This window comes from Ananas comosus, linkage group 11 (assembly GCF_001540865.1).
Source record: "Ananas comosus cultivar F153 linkage group 11, ASM154086v1, whole genome shotgun sequence".
Lineage (NCBI taxonomy): Eukaryota > Viridiplantae > Streptophyta > Magnoliopsida > Poales > Bromeliaceae > Ananas > Ananas comosus.
In genome coordinates, this window is record NC_033631.1 from 36921 (window position 1) to 55718 (window position 18798).

Sequence of the window (18798 nt, forward strand, 5' to 3'; positions counted from 1 at the left end):
TCCGGATCCAGGAGTTAAATAGTACAACTGGCCTATAAACAGGTCATCCAACATGGAAGAATTAGATTATTTCTTATTATATGATTTGACCCGTAAAACGCCAAACCTGACTTCAAGAGCCCAACCACTATTCACGGACATGTACTTAGTTAGGTCTATACATGGTCACTAATAAAGGGCCCAGCCCGTCCCATTCTATACTGTGCGTACTACCTGAGAAGCAAATATTAGATTTCGAAACCATAGAGGCGGAGAGGAAGCTTTTGAATTGAGCACAGAGAGAAACTGCGGAGAGAATGCACCTCACTAAACTTTTCATATGGCGACGATCCGTTAGAAAGCATGGTTTGTAATTGGACTAAATAGGTTTTAAGATAATTTTGAAAAGGGCGCACATGTAGATGCAAAAGTACATGTCGGAGGATTAAATGTAAGAAAATTTTTTAGATGTTGATTTTTTCCCCCTAACGTTTTAACAATCGCCATTTTAAATTGTTTATTTCTACCCAAAGGCAATCCTCCTATTAGTGCCCAGGAGCTTATGAACAACTTAGCAAACTAAATAAATATATGAAAATCTCAAGTCTCTTTTGGCATTTTATTTATTCTACTTTTTAAATAAAACTCTGTATATTAAAAAGTGTATTAATGAAAAGTGAATTGGTTGCAATCTTTTTATTTAAGATCTTTACTCAACAGTATAAGTAAAAAAATTTAAAAATTTTTTTTCTTTTAATTTTGTTTAAAAAATAAATTATGATCTATCATTTAGCCAAATGCATAGTGAGCTAATCAATTATAATAACAAAAAAAAAAAATCCTCCAATATATCAAATTACATATAATTGTTTGTGTTTAAGAAAGTGCAAAAAAAGGTATAAAACTGGTGGGAATGGATTTGGGCTTGGCCCAGCAAGAAGCCGCTACTGGGGCATCCATTTCGTTCCTTTCCAACGTGAATTCGAAACCTTCGCTTCAAACATTTTCTTCTCCATCCTTGCGATCGCCCGATTCCTCCAACGGTGAAACCCTAGGCGAGCTCCCTCTTTTCCCTGTTGTCGCCCGATTCCTCCAATTGAGCTCCTAGGACCTACACCAGGAGTGCGAGATAAGTTCTTGTTGGAGCAAAGGTTCCTGATCGGAAGAGGTAGTCGATCTACTCGTGATCATCAACCTGCAAATTCCTTTAATTCACTTTTACCTGCTGTTTCTGTCTTTCTATGTTTCACGCGGAGTAGCCAGGATGCAATCGAGTTTCTATAACGCGATCGCAGGGATTTGGTTCCCATGATATTCTGTTACTATCTTTCATAATTGGCTTTTATTTTTCCCTCGTACATACACAAGGTATTCTTCTTTAGAAGTGGTTATCCTATTTCCTTTACCTTTAGTTGTTGGTTTAGTTCTTATAAAATCTCTCTTGTTTTTTATTTCGTTCGATGATTCTTAATGTGCAACATATATACTTATTATTACTTAGTTATGTGTATTATCAAGCAGAGATTTTTTATGTCAGTTCAATAGATTACTCTTCTTGACTTCGTTTATGCAACTATTCCAAATCTGTCAATTCTTTTCGTCTCTATTTCCTTTTATGTTGTTAGATATTTGACGATCTATTTCTCGTTTTTCCTTTTTTAACTTTATTTTTCTGAAATTTTTTTCTAGTATTGTATTTTTCTGCTTACATATAAATAACACAAACTAGCTTTCTAGCAGTTCAATTGTTTTTAAGAGCAAGATCCAAAATGTCATAACCTAATCATTGTTGAGAAACAACTATATAGTCTACCGGCTGTTACCCTGGTTGCTGATCTAAGAAGTTGGTCTTTTGATCCCCCACTATTTCGTTTATTAAATATGGTGCTCCAGTCCCCCTTCTCTTGGCGAAAAATCCAGTGATTGCATCTAAGAGGGTTCTTGGACGGAGCCTGCGAGCAAGATAAAAATATAAAATTAAATAATTATTGTTTAGCCAATGATGGCTTTTGCACCTCTGTTTCTTTGCTTTGGGCGGTTCAAAAGCCATCGTTGACTGCATTATGCAGTTCAATCGTGCTCAACAGGGCTATGGCGAGCATTCTTGCCCGTCTCAATCACTTCTTCTACACAAGTCGCCTTTCTCCAACCAATTTTGTGTTCATCCTGTAATCTTCTTCCTACTCGTTGATGAAGAAGATATTATCGATTGCGCAGGTGAGGCAAAAAGGAAGAAATAGCTGTTGTGTCGATATAAAGGATGGAGAAGCAACCAGAAGTAATCAGGGACAAGGCCTGCATGCGTGCTTGGTCGAGACGACTTCGATTTGAGGAAGGCAAGGAGAAGAGGAGTCTGGCCTTGGTGCCGACTATGGGCTTCCTCCACGAGGGCCATCTCTCCCTTATTCGAGAAGCCAGGGCCTATGCTGACCTCACTGTCGTGTCGATCTACGTCAATCCTGGCCAGTTCTCGCCATCGGAGGACCTCGCCTCCTATCCTTCCGACCTTCGAGGGGACCTCCGCAAGCTCTCTGAGGTTGGTGGCGTTGATGCCGTCTTCTGCCCCGGGAATCTCTACGACTACGGAAGCAGCGATGGCGTTGTCAATGAAGGTGTCTTTGCTGCCCCTACTGTCCCTGCTGAGGAGGCAAAAGCAAGTTCGTGCCTTGAGGATGGAGGGTCGGGACACGAGAGTTGGATAAGGGTTGAATCGCTGGAGAGAGGTTTGTGTGGGAAGAGTAGGCCTGTTTTCTTCAGAGGGGTTGCCACTGTTGTGGCCAAGCTTTTCAACATTGTCGAACCCGATGTCGCGATATTCGGAAAGAAGGATTACCAACAGTGGCGCCTTATATGCCGAATGGTATGCCCCAAGACTGCATTTTACTTCCGTCTTTTGTTTTTTTCTTTCTTATGGCTGGATGAAATTTGCGAAATTTAGAGGGTCAATCTTAGTGAATGAAGTGGGATGTCTCTTCTTCTTAGATTCTTCTATTGATTTCTAGAAAAACTCATTGATAACATCCATGCTCATAGTTCTGTTGTCTGTACTTTTTTTTTTTTTTAAATACATTTAAGCGTATCGAACCATCTGGAGTAAGGTGTATATTTGGCACTGGAGCACCTGAGGAGAACAAGAAATCTAGAGGTCAACAACCAGCCATCACATATTTGTCATGATTTGGGATTTCAAATCCTTCAGTTGGGACACATTATAGGAATTCCTTCACTTGATTTATGCTTCTTCTCCTATGATCTCATAAGTTTGAAGTCTTGTCCTTTGCTAAGGTTTCTTCGTAATTTTAATATCTTATTCAACCACCTTTCTAGTATATTCCTTCATTGTAACAAAAAGTCTTATGTGATATATAAGATATGAACAAGTACTACTCATGTGAGAGAACATCTGAATGCTGTTTTTGAATGTAATGATAATAGTTTTCTTCATACCTGTTTTGTAAAAGGGAAATTTCGATCACTTCCTGTGAACCTAAGATAATCTGGTTTTGATTTGGGTTCTTTTCTGCTAATCTAGACTGTTCCTATGTTTAGAGAAATTAAAAAGGATTTGCTTCCAGGTTGCACAAACTCAAAATTGCAATAGAAGAATCTAGGAAGATTGCGGAAGCTCCACAATAGTATAAGCTAACTGCTATAACTTTTACCAACAATCTAAGAAGATGATTGTTATAGATTGTCTCTTTCGGTCTCTCCTAATTTGCAGTTAACTACCAATTAATAGTTCTGCTTCCAGTTAGCTCTTAGCAGCATGGAAAGTGGACAATCTAGCAGTTTTGACTGGCAATCTAGTTTCGAGTCTTGAGGATTGTTGCAGATTAATAGCTAAGATCTGCGTTTTCAGCGGTGCCTCTTAATCTGGGAATCCTGTTTTAGACTAACCTTAATGTCAGAAGTGATAGTGCTGATGTTGTCTATGTTATTTTAAATAAGGTAATACATAACATAATTTAGAATCTTGAATTCGTCTTTTCTTGCTGCATTTATCCTGTTACTTTCTCCCACAAAGCCTGTCACATGCATGACTTGCCCATGCTTTGCGGTTAAAACAATATTCACATTGTTGTTTTCTCTACTTGATTCTCACAGAAAGTATTCCTATTAGCTTTGGTTGTCAAAATAATTTCCATATTCTAGACATCAAGAACGAACCCAAATATCAGTAATGTACACTAATTTTGTTTTGTCGGCTGTGAATATCTTTACTTGTAATGTTTGACAATCATTTTTTTCAGGTTCGTGACCTTGATTTTGCAGTAAAAATAATAGGCTCTGAAATAGTGCGTGAAGTTGATGGACTTGCGATGAGCTCACGCAATGTGCGCCTCTTGCATGGAGAGAGAGACAAGGTGAGTGTTCAAGTGAACACATACATTTCTTATTTCAACCTTTTTGAATTCAAACAATACAATGGGTTGTTTGCACACAATGTGCCCTCCTTTCCATTTGTTATCATTCAGTATTCATGTGGCAAAAATACTCGACATGTGTCAAAAAGTTAAACCTGGGACTTGTAAGAATTTAGAAGTATTTGCTTTTTACTGATTTTGTTCATCTTGGTTTTGTTCAAGAGAATTAGAACTCATTTATCTTGCACTCCTATACATAGGCATTTCGGAAACGTGCTAACTCAATCTTCTACTTTTGTTAATTTTTCTTTTTTGACATGATGCAGATCTTCCTAAATTTCAATGTAGGATTTGACTTTCCTTCTAGGGCTTTTATTTAACTTATTTTTTGGGGATTCATTAAATGGCCTTGAGAGAGAGAATTTTAGTTTGGTGCCATTTTAAGTTAGTGAAACGACTTTTGTGCTGGGGCGTTGTTTGTTTTTTTTGCTTTTTATGTTTTTTCTTTTTTTTGTTGGGGGGGTAGGGGAGGGAGGGATGCGAGCTGGATTTTAGATTGGTACCATTCTAAGTTGGCAAAAGACTTAGCGAGGCACGAGAGAGAGAGAAAGAGAGAGGATTCTAGAATGTATAAATATAAAGATTGGCGCTTGAGGCAGCTGATTGTTGGAGTTAGCAAGCAGACTGTTAGAGAGAGAGAGAGAGAGTTTGGACCACTGGTAGCAAGAATGTCTTGGTTTAATGGACACAGGAGCATATAAAGGCCCATGGGTAGGCTATTGGAAAGGGGAAAAAAAGGATAAAAAGTTATAGGAAAAGTAGTTTGTTTTTCGTGACAAATGCTCAAAAGCAAGGATTAAAGTGCCTATCAGCACGGGTCATATCCACTGTGCCGTATCGTGCCAGCAAGATATCGGCATGATACAACCCGCATGCCGATGGCATAACTCAAAACCCTCTATTCTTGAAATTACTATGTTTCTTGATAAAGTTCAAAAGATTTGATAAAAATACATAATAAATAATTGGTATATTTTGTTGCTAAAGAAAATAAATATTTCATGCCATTACGTATCGACACACATATATTAGTTGTGACCGGCACTCATTGGCACGGCCCGGCACGCATCGTGCCGGCAAGTTTCCTGCACGATCCCGTGCCACGGCACATAAATCCTTGTTTAAAAGGATGAGATGACACCTTAGGCTTCGTTTGGTTTGGGTATAAGGAAGAACTGCCTATTTCAGGGACAAGTACAAGTTTAGGTTTAAGCAAGAATTAGACCAATTTTGCGTTTAGATAAAAATTGAGTTGTTTTCAGGAATAAGAAAAATAACGTTTGGATAGATAATGATGGAATAAGCAGAATAGTGGATAGTTATAAATAGAAAATAATGATATTGCCCATTATATTATATTTGAATTTAAATTTTACGTTTTATATTTAAATTTTTAAATTTAAATATATAACTTTTAAATTTCAAAAATTCAAAATTTAAATTTAAATTTTTAAATCTCAAACTCAAAAATTCGAAGTTCTAAATTTTAAATTTTAAATTAAATCTAAATTTAAAAATATAAATATCAAATTTTAAATTTAATAATTTTAAATATCAATTTAAAATTTAGAATTTAGAATTTAGAATTTAGAATTTAGAATTTAAAATTATAAATTTTAAGATTACAAATTATAAATTTTTAAAATTTAAATTTTAAAAATTGAATAGGTTCCCACCGCTATTCCGACAAGAGGTGGGAACAACTATCCCAACCCTTAACAGGTTATCCTAGGATAATCCGTTAAGGGGTGGGCCAGGATAACCCGTTAAGGGGTGGGATAGTTGTTCCCACCTCTTTTTTTTTGTGTTTGGATATGAAAGGGGGTATAACCCCTTATCCCCCCCCTTATCCCTGTTACCAAACAGAGGCTGTGTGATGGTGCACATTGCATGTAAGACATTTGTGCATCAAGATGCTTTTCAACTACATGTGTGCCATGCATGATATATGGTTGGGTTTGCAGTGAATGTGTGAGTAATGAGCTTACTACTAGTGTTGACAGAAAATTTAATTTTTGTTCTCTGCGTGCGCGTGTGCGCACATGCGCACGCGTGTTTGCGTGCGTGTGTGCATGCGTGCGTGCTTGCTTGCTTTACAAATTGTGGGGTTGTAGTGTAAGATAACATAGATAGGTTTACATGTGCTCACATTTTGATATAATATTGTAGATCTCTAGCATCAATGAAATTTGGCTTTCTATTCTATCTTATGTGTTCTATACTTTTCCAAGGCACGCTATTTTTTCATCCATTTGTTCTGTTCCTCTTTTATAGGGAATAAATATTAGATGCCTTGTGAAACCAAAGCTTGCAATTTGATATAAGTTGTCATCTAGGGCTTAGATTGGATATGCATGTATATTGAACTTCTTTCTTCTGTAGGCTTTGTCTATCTATAAAGCGCTGTCCGAAGCTAAATCTGCTGGTTTAAATGGGCAGAGCACATGCCAGGAAATAAAAGATTTAGTTGTCCAAACAGTGTCTAAAGCAGGTGGCAAGATTGACTACGCAGAGGTAACCTGATTACTTATTGCCTTTTTACTACATGAGCTCTCCTCAAGCTGTGGATAATAAATAAAAGCGCATACATAAACCAGCCTTATTAATATATGCTATTTCATGTTAATTTCCTTATATCTATCATGGTCAGTTAATTTACTCTTGAAGTGTGATGATATAAAGCTATGGAAAACAGCCACTCCTTAATTGTTGCCCTGTTCGTGTTAGTGCCATGTCGGCAAGATTTCAGCTTGAACTCTTTATGGAAGCATATCCATCATGTGTCCAAATAGAATATACATAAAGAAATTCAAAATTTATTTGCATTTAATAGGAACTAAGATTAATCTTTCCTGTTTCAGAACTTGATCAACCTTTTAGAAGTCACCTAGCCATTATCCCAAACAAGTACAGAATGATTACTTGAACTAAGTGCATTTGTACATCTGTGCATCCCAGTGCCATCTGCTCCCTGCTATCTCCTTCTTTAATTGAGCTATCCAAATGTTAAATAGTGAAAATCTGCAATATGGTGAGTTGTATTGAAACATCAAATAAGGATAGATGGCAAAGTTGTGCACGGATGCAGGCAACAATTGTTGCAGCTGTTGGGACAATAATGAGGCACTGGAATCAAAATCTTTTATTAACGCTAGATGAACATAGATGTTTGAAAATTCGTAACCTTTGTCATTTTTACCATTTTCAACATGACGATTTGTTTAACTGCAACAATCTCTACTTTTATGCACTTTATTCTGCAAAGTCTTTAATGGTGTGCTGTGCAGCTGTATAGGCACTTTCTTATGTTGCAGTAAAAAAAAAAAATTTCTCTAGGCTGATGGTTCATTTCTGATGGCGTAATCAGCAAGCAGGTTCTGCATATCGAAGTGGCTAAAACAGACCTGCTAATCAGTCAGACTAGGCATTTGGTTTAGCAGCACATGTCAGTTGGAATAAAAACCTCATTTTCTTTCCTACCTCTCCTAGTGTTGTTATATAAGGTCTTATGTATCTGTTCTCATTTATATTTACGAAACGCCCATCAGAATTTCAACTTCTATTGTCTAGAGGCATAGATCATGAAATCTAGATACCAGGTTAGCCAACCTAGACAAATCAATCTGAGAACATCTCTGCTTCCATCTTTCTGAACAACACTTGTCCCTCATACTGAGCATTCTTCTCCATCACGAGCTCACTTTTCTTCAACGTTAGATACCGTAGTTTCACTCCAAGGAATGGTACTTGTTCCTCCAACATATTAAAATTCCTAGTACTTGAAACTTTTCTGTTATCTTTGATCCAAACTTTGGGTTGTTTTTACCTCCATTGGCAACTGAAGAAATTCATTTGCTTCACAAGGTATTAGATAAATAAGAAAAGCTAAGGCCTTTATTTGGCATTGTTGCTGTTTTTGTAATATAATTATATTAAGGCATGCAGTAGTGGATGATAGATTGCTTGCAATTCTTGCTTCACATTGTTTGTTTGATAGCGAAATACAGAATCTCGGAAATAACTACTTTTTGCCTTTTTCTTTTCTTGCTGAAGTTGTTTTCTCTCATCTGTCCAGGGTGCATTGCTTGCAATGAACCTTACCTCTGGAGTAAACTGTTTATACATGTATAGATTGGACAACCATGAATGCTTATAGCTGTTTCTATTAGTACTTGTCTTGAAAAGTTAGTGCAATGATACTTTATTTGGCAAATGCAGATTGTGGAGCAGGAAAGTTTGACTCCAGTAGACCAGATCAACTGCCCTGTTGTGATTTGTATTGCTGCTTGGTTTGGAAATGTTAGGTTGATCGATAATATAGAAATCAATGCATGAGGGAGGAAAAAGCATCCAGATGGCCTACATTATACCGATGAGATGCTTATATTGTGTTATCTCAATATAGCTATTTCCCTGACGTATTTACTGAATGACATTCAAGAGTTATACACAAACTACAAAATTTAGGGCAAATTGGAACTCCTGCCGTATAGCAGAGGACTTTTTTCTCACCTTTTTTTTTTCTTCCTGAAAATATCACGTGTCTATTTAGCGAGTGAGCAGTGGACCTATTTTTGGTAGCTATATTATTCCATCTCTAAAGGGTCCTCTTATTTCCCTTAATTTTGCTTTCTTACAGTGTTTCACATTATTAAAAATATTTGTACCAAGTACAATAATGTAAACATATAGTTCATGCTTCTCATGGCATTGAATGTACTAATATTAATAACATTTTTGTTTTAATGTAATATTGATTACACCTACTGGTTCGACAATGTTGCATTTATGGGTATTTCTTGTCAGCGATGTGGGCTGTATTAAGAGCACATCAGGTAAGTCTATGACAAACTGAATCTGAACAGTGGTTATTTTTTGTTCTATTGTTATATCATAATAGTCCCTGTTCAGAGTTATTCAAAGGGTTGTAGAGGTCGCATCAGCTTAGTCAACTGGGGCAGCTGGATGCCGGCATGCTTTGACTCAGGTATGGAACTAAGAGGATGATAGTAATGCTATGACATTTCATCTTTAAAACAAGTAGCGAATCCTCCCTTAATTAATATCAATTAAATTGTCAGAGAAGCGGCATCCTCAAGAGCCTCAGCTGTCAGCCAAACCCAAGAACTGACATGTCTTACCTGGAATAGCTAGCAAGAATAGCGTCGTCCCATCATGTTTGGCCCATTACATTTCATCAGTTTGCCCAAGCAACTGACGCAACATCCAACACTTGATCGACTGAGTAGATTGTTCTGCCAAATTGGTTCGTTGAACGGTGCTGACAGGTATATCTCAATATACAGTTGATGAATAACTGAGTATCAAATTTGAAAGACTAAATCACTATTAATTACCTTGTTGCAAAGCTATCTTGTCAGAGCGTTAGCTCAATGTATGGAACACGCCAAACTGGCTTCACTCTAGTGATTTAAGATTGTCAATTTGAAATGGAGGTCCACACTAGAGTAATTTTAAATGCATACCTTCGTGCCCCAGTTTTTGGGTGTGAGTCTCGGGGATGACTATGGGTGTGCCAGGCAAGTATGAAAAACAATGAGTAACAGGTAGAAGTAAATATAAGACCTGGTCACATCACTACTTCAATGACAATTTGTGATCCCTCATCCTGTAGGAGAGTAATGTCATTGGTATTCTCGGTCCATTTTTCATCATATTGCTTTTCATCATATTGATGAACATGGTATCTGAGAAATCTAAGTTATCCCCGTTGCAAGAGGCGTTGATTCAATTTTCACATCTATCGAGTTATATACTATATATCAAGGTTTAAAGTGCCGTGGCACGGGGGCGTGCCATTATGTCCCTGGCATGGTACGGCACAGGCACGCTTGCGTGCCGACACGTGGCACGCTTGCGTGCTGATAGATACGCATGACCTCCTACTGGCACGCTTTGGCACGGATTTACTTTAGTTTTTTTGGTTCTAATAAACTCTTATAATGTTATTTTGAAATATTTAAATAAATAATAATGAATATTTACTATATATACCTTACTATACTCATTAATTAACATGCATGTAAGCTTTTTGTAAGTAAAATACAACTATACCTGATGTAGAATAGAAATTAAAATACAATAATAAAATTGACAAGTATAATAATTATTTAAATTTACATCTTTATATAGAGATGACTGCTTAATTCGACATAGATCGTCGTGTTTGATTATATGGCATATTGTCATATGAAGATACAAGATTTATTTGACAATATTGATATAAATATTGTTAGTATTGTGAGAAAGTCATATATTCCCGATATTACATCCATATTTTTTGTTCTTTTTAAAAATATCTTATCAAAATTTGTTTAGGAGATCGATTTTTGTTCTCTTGATTCACTGAAAGCTTCGCGGTGCGACAAATTTTGAAAAAATATTTTGCGAAGAAAAAATGGATGTCTGTGGTGGAAACGGAGGGCTCGGGCCGACAGGCCCGAGCGGGGGGCTTTGCCCCCCGCGGTATGGATTGAATATGTCAATTAAAAAGACAATATAAGTGGCCCGAGGGGTACTCGATACCCCAGAGAACAAAAGAAAAAAGAAAAGGCCAAAAAAAAAAGCCAAAAAGGAAAAAAAAAAATGAAAAAAAGAAAAAAAAAGCGGCACGCACGGTACATGCCGCCGGCACGCACCTGCGTGCTGCTTTGTCTCGAGCGGCACGCATGTGCGTGCCGCGAGACAGAGGGGAGGTCCGAGACCCCTTCTGTACCGTGCCCCCTTCTTGGGGGCACGGTACGGCACGCCCCCGTGCCACCCAGCACGGGCGGCACTTAAAACCTTGGAACTAGTAAGATTGATAATGCACTCAAGTCGAATATAATGAACACGAGTTAACCCCTCAGCAGAGTTTACCAGCACATAGAAAATATATTACTGCACAAAACAGATGATACACTGTACACTGCAGGAGCAGCTGAGAAATGTATGTGCTTTCTTAAAGTTGATTTGGCCTATTTTTAGATTCGTGGGTGCAAGTTACTTTTCTGGTTCCTTTCCTTATGTTTGATATATTCCTTGCTTCTTGCTAATGGCTTGCCTTCCGCTTCATGCTTTATTGCGTTGTCCCTTTCTTGTCCTTGTTGGTTGGTTATCCTTTGCTTACCTTCATCAGTTTCTTCGCTGGGAAGGTAAAAGCTCTTCCTACTTAAAGTTTTTTTTTTTTTTTTTTTGTTCTCCATATTATTTTGTTCTCCATATTATTGAAGGGCATTACTTCTCCAAAAAAAAAAGAAGAAAAAAGAAAAAAAAAAAAAGAGAAAGAAATAAAAGAAGTATTTGGAGTTGCTGCTGTTGCTGCCTGCGTGAGTGGTCCAGATCTGCCGAGTTGTTGGCCTTTACTGATCATCTGCAGAGTTGATCCCAAAGCTCGTATATGAAATTGCCAACTTCCGGCTGCTTTGTAGGGTGGTTATTCTTATTAACCATCACACACTTTTCTATTCAGGTATATACAACCAAGTTGACGGGCGATACACACTTATAGTGTTGTCAAGGTAATGGCACAAAGGTTGCTCCATGGAATCCTCCATGCCACAATTTTTGAGGCAGACTGCATGTCGATGACAACTAGCATTCCATCAAGACCAATTCAAAAGGTACTTCAACAAATATTTTATCATTCAGCTTTGAGGTATTCACTGTGGAATTTTAAAAAGTGTATAACTTTTATATAAGTTTATTCTAATCTATTCATATTTAGTGTTGAACTTGGGCTCTAATGATAGTATTAGACTCGCACTGTAAACTCATTTTCAATAATTCAGTAACCACAGCGTAGGTCCATATTTGCAAACATAAAGCAGAATAGTTAAAATATCTAGAAACCCAATTTTTTGATGATGAAGCTTCAAGTTTGCCAATTTATGACCACTGGACATGATCTACTATATATGAAGTCTCCATGTACCAAATTTCATTTTTTAAAAAAAAATCAATTCTTGGTTTTCAAGCGATCACAACATGAACGGTTGAAACTAAACAATCTTGAAAAATTAGTTAATAAGATTCCTCAATTTAAGATTAAGGTTTAAACTTATTTTTTAAGTAGTGTTTATTTAAGCAGGTTACTTTTAGGTAGATAACCTCGAGAAATCATGAAATTTATTTCAAGTTCAACATTATGTTCAACTGTGTTGATTCGTCGATTTGAGTGCGACAAAACGAAACCTAATTTTCTTGTCGAATGATGTGAACTAACCGTCTTTCTATTTATTCATCGATTTAAATTGAAAATTTGGAGACACCGACCACATCAAAGAGAAGAGTTTGCAGAATATTTTCATGGATCAAGAGAGTGTCCTTTTGCCCACCCAAGGTTATTGCTCAACTTTCTCCTGTAAGCTATATATGTGAAAATGGTAGAAGGTTTGCAATTACATGTTAGATGAGCATTTCCAGGTAGTTGAGGAAATTGAGGATTCCATTGGCTGGGGTGAAGGATCTGGCAAGCTCTACGCAACAGTCGACGTGGAGAAGGCCAGGGTTGGTCGAACCAGGGTGATATCTGACGAACTAACGAATCCCAAGTGGAATGAGTCCTTTCGCATATATTGCGCGCATTGGGCCGCTGACATCATCTTTACCATCAAGTCTGAGAACCCCATTGGAGCATCGCTAATTGGGAGGGCATTTCTACCGGTGGAGGATATCATAAACGGTGAGCAAGTGGATCGATGGCTCGCAATTTGCGATGAGGATCGTAAGCCATCGGAGGGAGGAGCTAAGATACATGTGAGAATGCAATACTTGAGTGTGTCCAAGGACTTGACAGCAAACTGGGGCAAGGGAATCAGCAGTCCAAGGTACCCTGGGGTTCCCCACACATTCTTCCCCCAGAGGCGCGACTGCAGAGTGACACTGTATCAGGATGCTCATGTCCCCAACAACTTCTCCCCACGGATCCCTTTAGGCGGCGGTAGGTACTATGAGCCCCACAGATGCTGGGAGGACATCTTCGATGCTATCACCAATGCGCGCCAGCTTGTCTACATCACGGGTTGGTCGGTATACACAAATATCACACTGGTTAGGGATCCGCAGAGGCCCAAGCCGGGAGGGAATGCAACTCTCGGTGAGCTGCTAAAAAAAAAGGCTGCAGAAGGCGTTCGGGTGCTGATGCTTGTTTGGGATGACAGGACCTCGCAAGGACTAGGCCCTCTAAGGAAGGATGGACTGATGGCAACACATGACCAAGACACTGAGAGATACTTTTACGGGACAGATGTGCACTGCATATTGTGCCCACGAAACCCAGACAGAGGAGAAAGCTACGTCCAAGGTCTTGAGGTCGCAACTATGTTCACACACCATCAAAAGACCGTGATTGTCGACTACGAAGTGCCTGCAGCTGGAAATAAAAAGTATCTTACTACGACTACGAGGACTAAGGCCACAAGGAGTATCTTGAGCTTCGTCGGTGGAATTGACCTTTGTGATGGACGATATGATACACAAGAGCATCCTCTATTTCGAACCTTGGGCACGGCTCACCGTACTGATTTCCATCAACCCAACTTTGCAGGCGCTTCCATTCGAAAAGGGGGGCCAAGAGAGCCATGGCATGACATACACTGCCGGCTGGAAGGACCGGCTGTTAGGGATGTGTTGCACAATTTTGAACAGAGATGGAAAAAGCAAGGAGGAGGTGAGGGCTTGTTGGTGCCCCTCGACTACTCAACCCTAGAAGCTGGGCCCCCTGCAGCCATAAGGGAGGACGGAGAAGCATGGAATGTCCAGGTCTTTAGATCCATCGATGGGGGTGCTGTCGTCGGATTCCCTGAGGTGCCTGAAGATGCAGCAGCTCGCGGGCTCGTCACAGGGAAGGATCATGTAATAGAGCGTAGCATCCAAGATGCCTATATACAGGCCATCCGTAGGGCCAAGAATTTCATCTATATAGAGAACCAATACTTCCTTGGTAGTTCGTACAGCTGGAGACCCCAAGGTATAAAAGTCGAAGACATCGGCGCACTGCATCTCATCCCAAAAGAACTCTCACTGAAGATCATCAGCAAAATTGAGGCAGGTGAGCGATTCGTAGTGTATGTCGTCATTCCAATGTGGCCAGAGGGTATCCCCGAGAGTGCATCAGTTCAAGCCATCTTGGACTGGCAGCGGAGGACGATGGAGATGATGTACGCAGACATTGCACAGGCTATTCGTGCTAACGGCCTCCAAGCAGACCCCAAAGACTACCTCAGCTTCTTCTGCTTAGGGAATCGAGAGGTACGCACGAGTGGTGAATATAAACCTGAGGAGCGGCCGAACCCTGACACGGATTACGAGCGAGCTCAGCAAGCTAGACGCTTTATGATCTACGTCCATGCCAAGATGATGATCGGTAGGTGCTTGTTGACATCTGATATTAGTTAGTATCTCATGCTGATTATGAAGTTGCTGTTTACTGATGGGACATGCTTTTAATTTGGTTTGATTTTTTTTTGTAACTAGTTGATGATGAGTACATCATAATTGGGTCGGCCAACATCAATCAGAGGTCCATGGACGGTGGCAGAGACTCGGAGATTGCCATGGGTGCATACCAACCGGACTATCTGATGACCACCAAGCAGCCAGCCAAGGGCCAAATCCATGGCTTCCGACTAGCACTTTGGTTCGAACACCTTCAGAGGCTGGACGATGACTTTCTCCTACCCCAAAGCAGAGAGTGTGTGCGCAAGGTAAACCAGATCGCAGAGCGAAACTGGAACCTGTATGTGAGCGACATGCTTTATAACGACCTCCCAGGCCATCTGCTAAGCTATCCCATGAAGATCAATGGGGATGGTGAGCTTGCAGATCTGCCAGGGATGGAGTTCTTCCCAGACACCAAGGCTCGCGTTCGTGGCACCAAGTCTGACTACCTTCCCCCCATCCTCACCACATGATCCACTTTGTTACACTTCCCTTCTCTCTCTTTGCTTGAAACTCCGTGCGGATACAGATGTGTGTAAATAAATAAAATGTGGATTCTACAAATGAGGAGTGCGGATATAGATGTGTCATGTGTGTGGTTCCAATTTCGAGATAAATAAATAAAACGTGAATTCTACAAATGGGAGGAACGTTATTTTCCCTGCGAAATGCATCTTAACATTTGTCTCCATGTAATTGTGAATGTCCGCCCCTGGTCTCTCCCTCGGTCTGGGCTTGCGCGGGCAATATTTTTCACCACACCTTCTCCGAAATAAGATGGTAGTCAGATATTCCAAATCATGAAACCAATTGATGCGCTGTGATTGTCTTACAAACTTGAATCCACGTCATTGATTATTCATGTTTTAGTACATCTATGAAATTTCAACTTAAGAATTCTGTCCATAAATTCGTCTCTCATAAAATTTAGGCACTCCCACAAGCCTAACTTTTCGGAGAGAATTCACCATTAATCTTAGAATCTAAACCTCAAAAGAACCACTATGCCTGCGAGGACTAGTGGTCATGCCGTCGTGACCTCTTCTTATAGGCATAAGACCAACAGGGCCGAATAACATAGGCACAAACTTTAGGGGCCAAGTTGTCAAATTGACATTCTGAGGACTTATAATTAAATCAATTTGAAAGTTGGTGGACTACAAACTTCTGATTACCCCTTTCTTTTAACAATTCTGGTCCTACTTTTTTTGTCTAAAAATTTCTTCTTCAGAGATTTTATTTTCCTTTATTAGTTGCCGATACTTTCGGCCCAACGAATGATAAATAGATCCTGTGCTTCAGGCACCGAGTTGTGGATCTTCCTTTCTTTTTAATCAACCAGATCATGATTCTTTTTATTATAATTTTAAAAAGTTCCATTTAACAGTATGCATTACAAATGCTCTCACATATTTATGTTAAGAGTTATGTATCATCTTTTCTTGAAACCGGTGGTCGCTTGTCTCGGTAACAGAGCGCGGCCATCTTCTGCACCAGCGATTGCACCTCCGCGTCACCTTTCCGGCTCATCATCTCCGCCATCTCCTTGGCCTTGCTCGCCACTCCCTGTCCTCTCTCAGTAGCGGGTAGAAGAACTTCCCGTATTCCTCGAGCGACGTCGTCTCGCTTGAATGTCGCCTCGTGCGGGCGCGGCGGGAGGCTGCAGGCCACCCCGACGCCTAGCTCGACGACTAGCCTGGCATTCATCGGCTGGTCGAGGTGCAAGGGCAGAGCTACCATGGGGACGCCGAACCGCATCCCTTCCATCACGGAGCTCCACCCGCAGTGCGTGAGGAAGGCCCCGACGCTGGGGTGCGCCAGGATGCTCCGCTGCGGGGCCCAACCCTCCAGCACCATCCCTCTCCCCCCCTCATCCTCCTCCTCCCCCCGACCTGCAGGAGCGACGACCCTCTCCACGAACCCACGCGGCAGCGCCCTTGCCGTTGCCGCCGCCGCCGCCGCCCGGGCCTCGTCTCTCTCCTCGTCCTCCCGCGGCGGGAACCGCACCACCCAGATGAAGCTGGCCCCGCTGAGCTCCAAGCCGCAGGCCAGCTCCTCCGTCTCCTCCTCGGTCATGAAGTACTCCGTGCCGAAGGAGACGAACACCACCGACCCCGCACCCCTCTTCCCGAGCCACCCCACCACGCGCTCCAACTGCCGCCGCCCCTCGGAGTCGTCGTCGTCCGCGGGATCGGCGTCCGGGACGAGAGGCCCCACGGGCACCACCTCCTTCCCCGCGAGGGAGGAGAGGTAGCCGATGTACTCGGACTCGATCTCCCGGAAGGACTTGATCGCGATGAACCCCGAGGAGCGCTCCAGGCTCCGCAGGAGGCGGTCCTTGTCGGAGAGGCCGTTGGCCTCCTTGTTGAGCATGGCCGCGTACTGCACGTCCTCGTCCGGCGACCCGAGGCGGATGGCCGGGAAGGGGAAGGCTTCGGCCGACGTCCTGCTGCCGTAGTGGCAGAAGAAGGCCGTGGAAGCGGCGCCGCTGGTCATGAAGTGGAAGGCCGGGATGCCGCGGCGCTGCGCGGCCAGGGGGGCCCACGGCTGGAGGAAGTCGTAGATGAGGAGGTCCGGGCGGAGGGCGTCGAGGAGGCGGCAGAAGGAGGGCTCGGCCAGGTCGAGGGCGTGCTTCAGGGCCGGCATCAGGGCCGGGGGAAGGTGCTTCGTGGTGTGCAGGTGAGGCTGCTCCAGGCCGGGCAGCGCGGGCGGCAGGTGCAGCTCCACCGGCCTTATTTTGTCTCCGCGGTAGGATAATATTGTCGACGACGGGAAGGCCGCCTTCAGCTTGCTCAGGTGGTCCCTGACGGGACCCAGATTGACCGGCGTGGAGCAGAAGTGGACCAGGCCGATGCGGTCGTCCTGCGAGAGCCTCTTGGCCAGCTCCAGGAACGGGGATACATGCCCGTGAGCTAGCCATGGTAGCATCATCACGCGCAACGTTCCCCTACCCAACGTCGACGACTCCTCATCCGATCTTCTATTCAAATCCTCCATTAATTAATTCGATCGACTCTCCTCGACCTGCTCAGAGTATCAGACTCCTCCCCCCGCTAGCCTGCGTTCCTGCGTTCAGCATATTATGTATAGTTATACACACACACACACGCAACTAACTAAGTTAATTAATAACTAATTAAATGAGTAAAATAATTGCTGTCCGAAATTACGTGTTGGAATTTGGAAGACACGAGAACTGCGAGGTGGACGCTAATAAAGACGTGAGGCCGGAGTGTCTGGACGGTCAAAAACGCCTGTACTCAAGTCCGTTTTTGGTATTTTCAAAATCGTGGCGCTGTCATCAATCTCAGCTGCGCAGGAGATTGAGCAGAGGGCTGTTGCCGTCTTGCCGATGCTCTTGCTTCTAACTGCGGTGACGGGTTTTTGGAATTTCGGCTGGCGCGCGACCTCTGAAATCCCTTCCCAATCGGGTTAGAATTTTGTCTGCGGCTTCTCCACGTGTCGCCACACGCACTCTGCATGCGTGCTTCGTGGCTTCCGAAACCTGCCTAGGACGCCTACGTGTAAAGCTCCCATTGTTTTTAATTTCTTTCTTCTTCTTTTTTTTTTTTCCTCCTCCAGCCGTAGCTTACTATAAAATAAATCATTCATTAATCATCTTCATTAATTAATCATTAATTACCTATTCATTGATGGGGAAAGTACTCTTTCAAAATCGTCCTGAGATGACACGTCACGCTCACCGCATGCTTACTCTGACTTCGGTCAGATTACAAGGATGTTATTCATCAACACACTTTTTAAAATATTACATTTTTTAAACAAATTGTTGTAGTTATAAAATATGGATAGAGTTTGATTATAAATTATCTAATTCGGCAGAAAAAAATAGAAAAATTATAATAGATTTAATTTAGGCCATTTTATTATTAAAGTTAATTCGCGTAAGTAAAAATATACTGAAGGTAAATTTAATTAAAAATATAAAGTATGT

The 18798-nt window shown here is 41.5% G+C and overlaps 3 protein-coding genes across 8 annotated transcripts; 2 read left to right on the top strand and 1 right to left on the bottom strand.

Annotated features, from left to right (window-relative positions):
- LOC109717771 (pantoate--beta-alanine ligase) lies at window positions 879-9149 on the top strand. 3 transcript variants are annotated; one of them, XM_020243673.1, is made up of 6 exons: window positions 879-1147; window positions 2197-2839; window positions 4230-4343; window positions 6786-6917; window positions 7771-7848; window positions 8622-8713. In XM_020243673.1, the coding sequence occupies exons 2-5, from the start codon at window positions 2240-2242 to the stop codon at window positions 7798-7800; spliced, it is 876 nt and encodes a 291-aa protein (XP_020099262.1). In that variant the 5' UTR covers window positions 879-1147; window positions 2197-2239; the 3' UTR covers window positions 7801-7848; window positions 8622-8713. The 3 variants fall into 3 exon arrangements, with proteins under 3 accessions (XP_020099262.1, XP_020099260.1, XP_020099261.1); XM_020243671.1 differs by lacking the exon at window positions 7771-7848 and having other exon boundaries at window positions 885-1147; window positions 8622-9149; XM_020243672.1 differs by lacking the exons at window positions 879-1147; window positions 7771-7848 and adding an exon at window positions 1206-1347 and having other exon boundaries at window positions 8622-9149.
- Window positions 9111-15512, top strand: LOC109717770 (phospholipase D alpha 1-like). 4 transcript variants are annotated; one of them, XM_020243666.1, is made up of 7 exons: window positions 9111-9238; window positions 9315-9390; window positions 9485-9691; window positions 11875-12025; window positions 12670-12744; window positions 12828-14769; window positions 14880-15512. In XM_020243666.1, the coding sequence occupies exons 4-7, from the start codon at window positions 11927-11929 to the stop codon at window positions 15314-15316; spliced, it is 2553 nt and encodes an 850-aa protein (XP_020099255.1). In that variant the 5' UTR covers window positions 9111-9238; window positions 9315-9390; window positions 9485-9691; window positions 11875-11926; the 3' UTR covers window positions 15317-15512. The 4 variants fall into 4 exon arrangements, with proteins under 4 accessions (XP_020099255.1, XP_020099259.1, XP_020099258.1 ...); XM_020243670.1 differs by lacking the exons at window positions 9111-9238; window positions 9315-9390; window positions 9485-9691 and adding an exon at window positions 10548-11557; XM_020243669.1 differs by lacking the exons at window positions 9111-9238; window positions 9315-9390; window positions 9485-9691 and adding an exon at window positions 11614-11798.
- LOC109717777 (beta-D-glucosyl crocetin beta-1,6-glucosyltransferase-like) lies at window positions 16247-17886 on the bottom strand. Its single transcript, XM_020243678.1, has one exon. It carries the CDS (start codon window positions 17838-17840, stop codon window positions 16269-16271), a length of 1572 nt encoding a protein of 523 aa, XP_020099267.1. The 5' UTR covers window positions 17841-17886; the 3' UTR covers window positions 16247-16268.

Coding starts and splice junctions, on each gene's coding strand:
- LOC109717771 (XM_020243671.1), top strand. CDS start 2,240: ATGGAGAAGCAACCAGAAGTAATCAGGGACAAGGCCTGCATGCGTGCT. Junction 4,344..6,785: donor TGCATGGAGAGAGAGACAAG/GTGAGTGTTCAA, acceptor TTTCTTCTGTAG/GCTTTGTCTATCTATAAAGC. Junction 6,918..8,621: donor GCAAGATTGACTACGCAGAG/GTAACCTGATTA, acceptor TGGCAAATGCAG/ATTGTGGAGCAGGAAAGTTT.
- LOC109717770 (XM_020243666.1), top strand. CDS start 11,927: ATGGCACAAAGGTTGCTCCATGGAATCCTCCATGCCACAATTTTTGAG. Junction 12,026..12,669: donor CATCAAGACCAATTCAAAAG/GTACTTCAACAA, acceptor GAAAATTTGGAG/ACACCGACCACATCAAAGAG. Junction 14,770..14,879: donor CCATGCCAAGATGATGATCG/GTAGGTGCTTGT, acceptor TTTTGTAACTAG/TTGATGATGAGTACATCATA.
- LOC109717777 (XM_020243678.1), bottom strand. CDS start 17,840: ATGGAGGATTTGAATAGAAGATCGGATGAGGAGTCGTCGACGTTGGGT.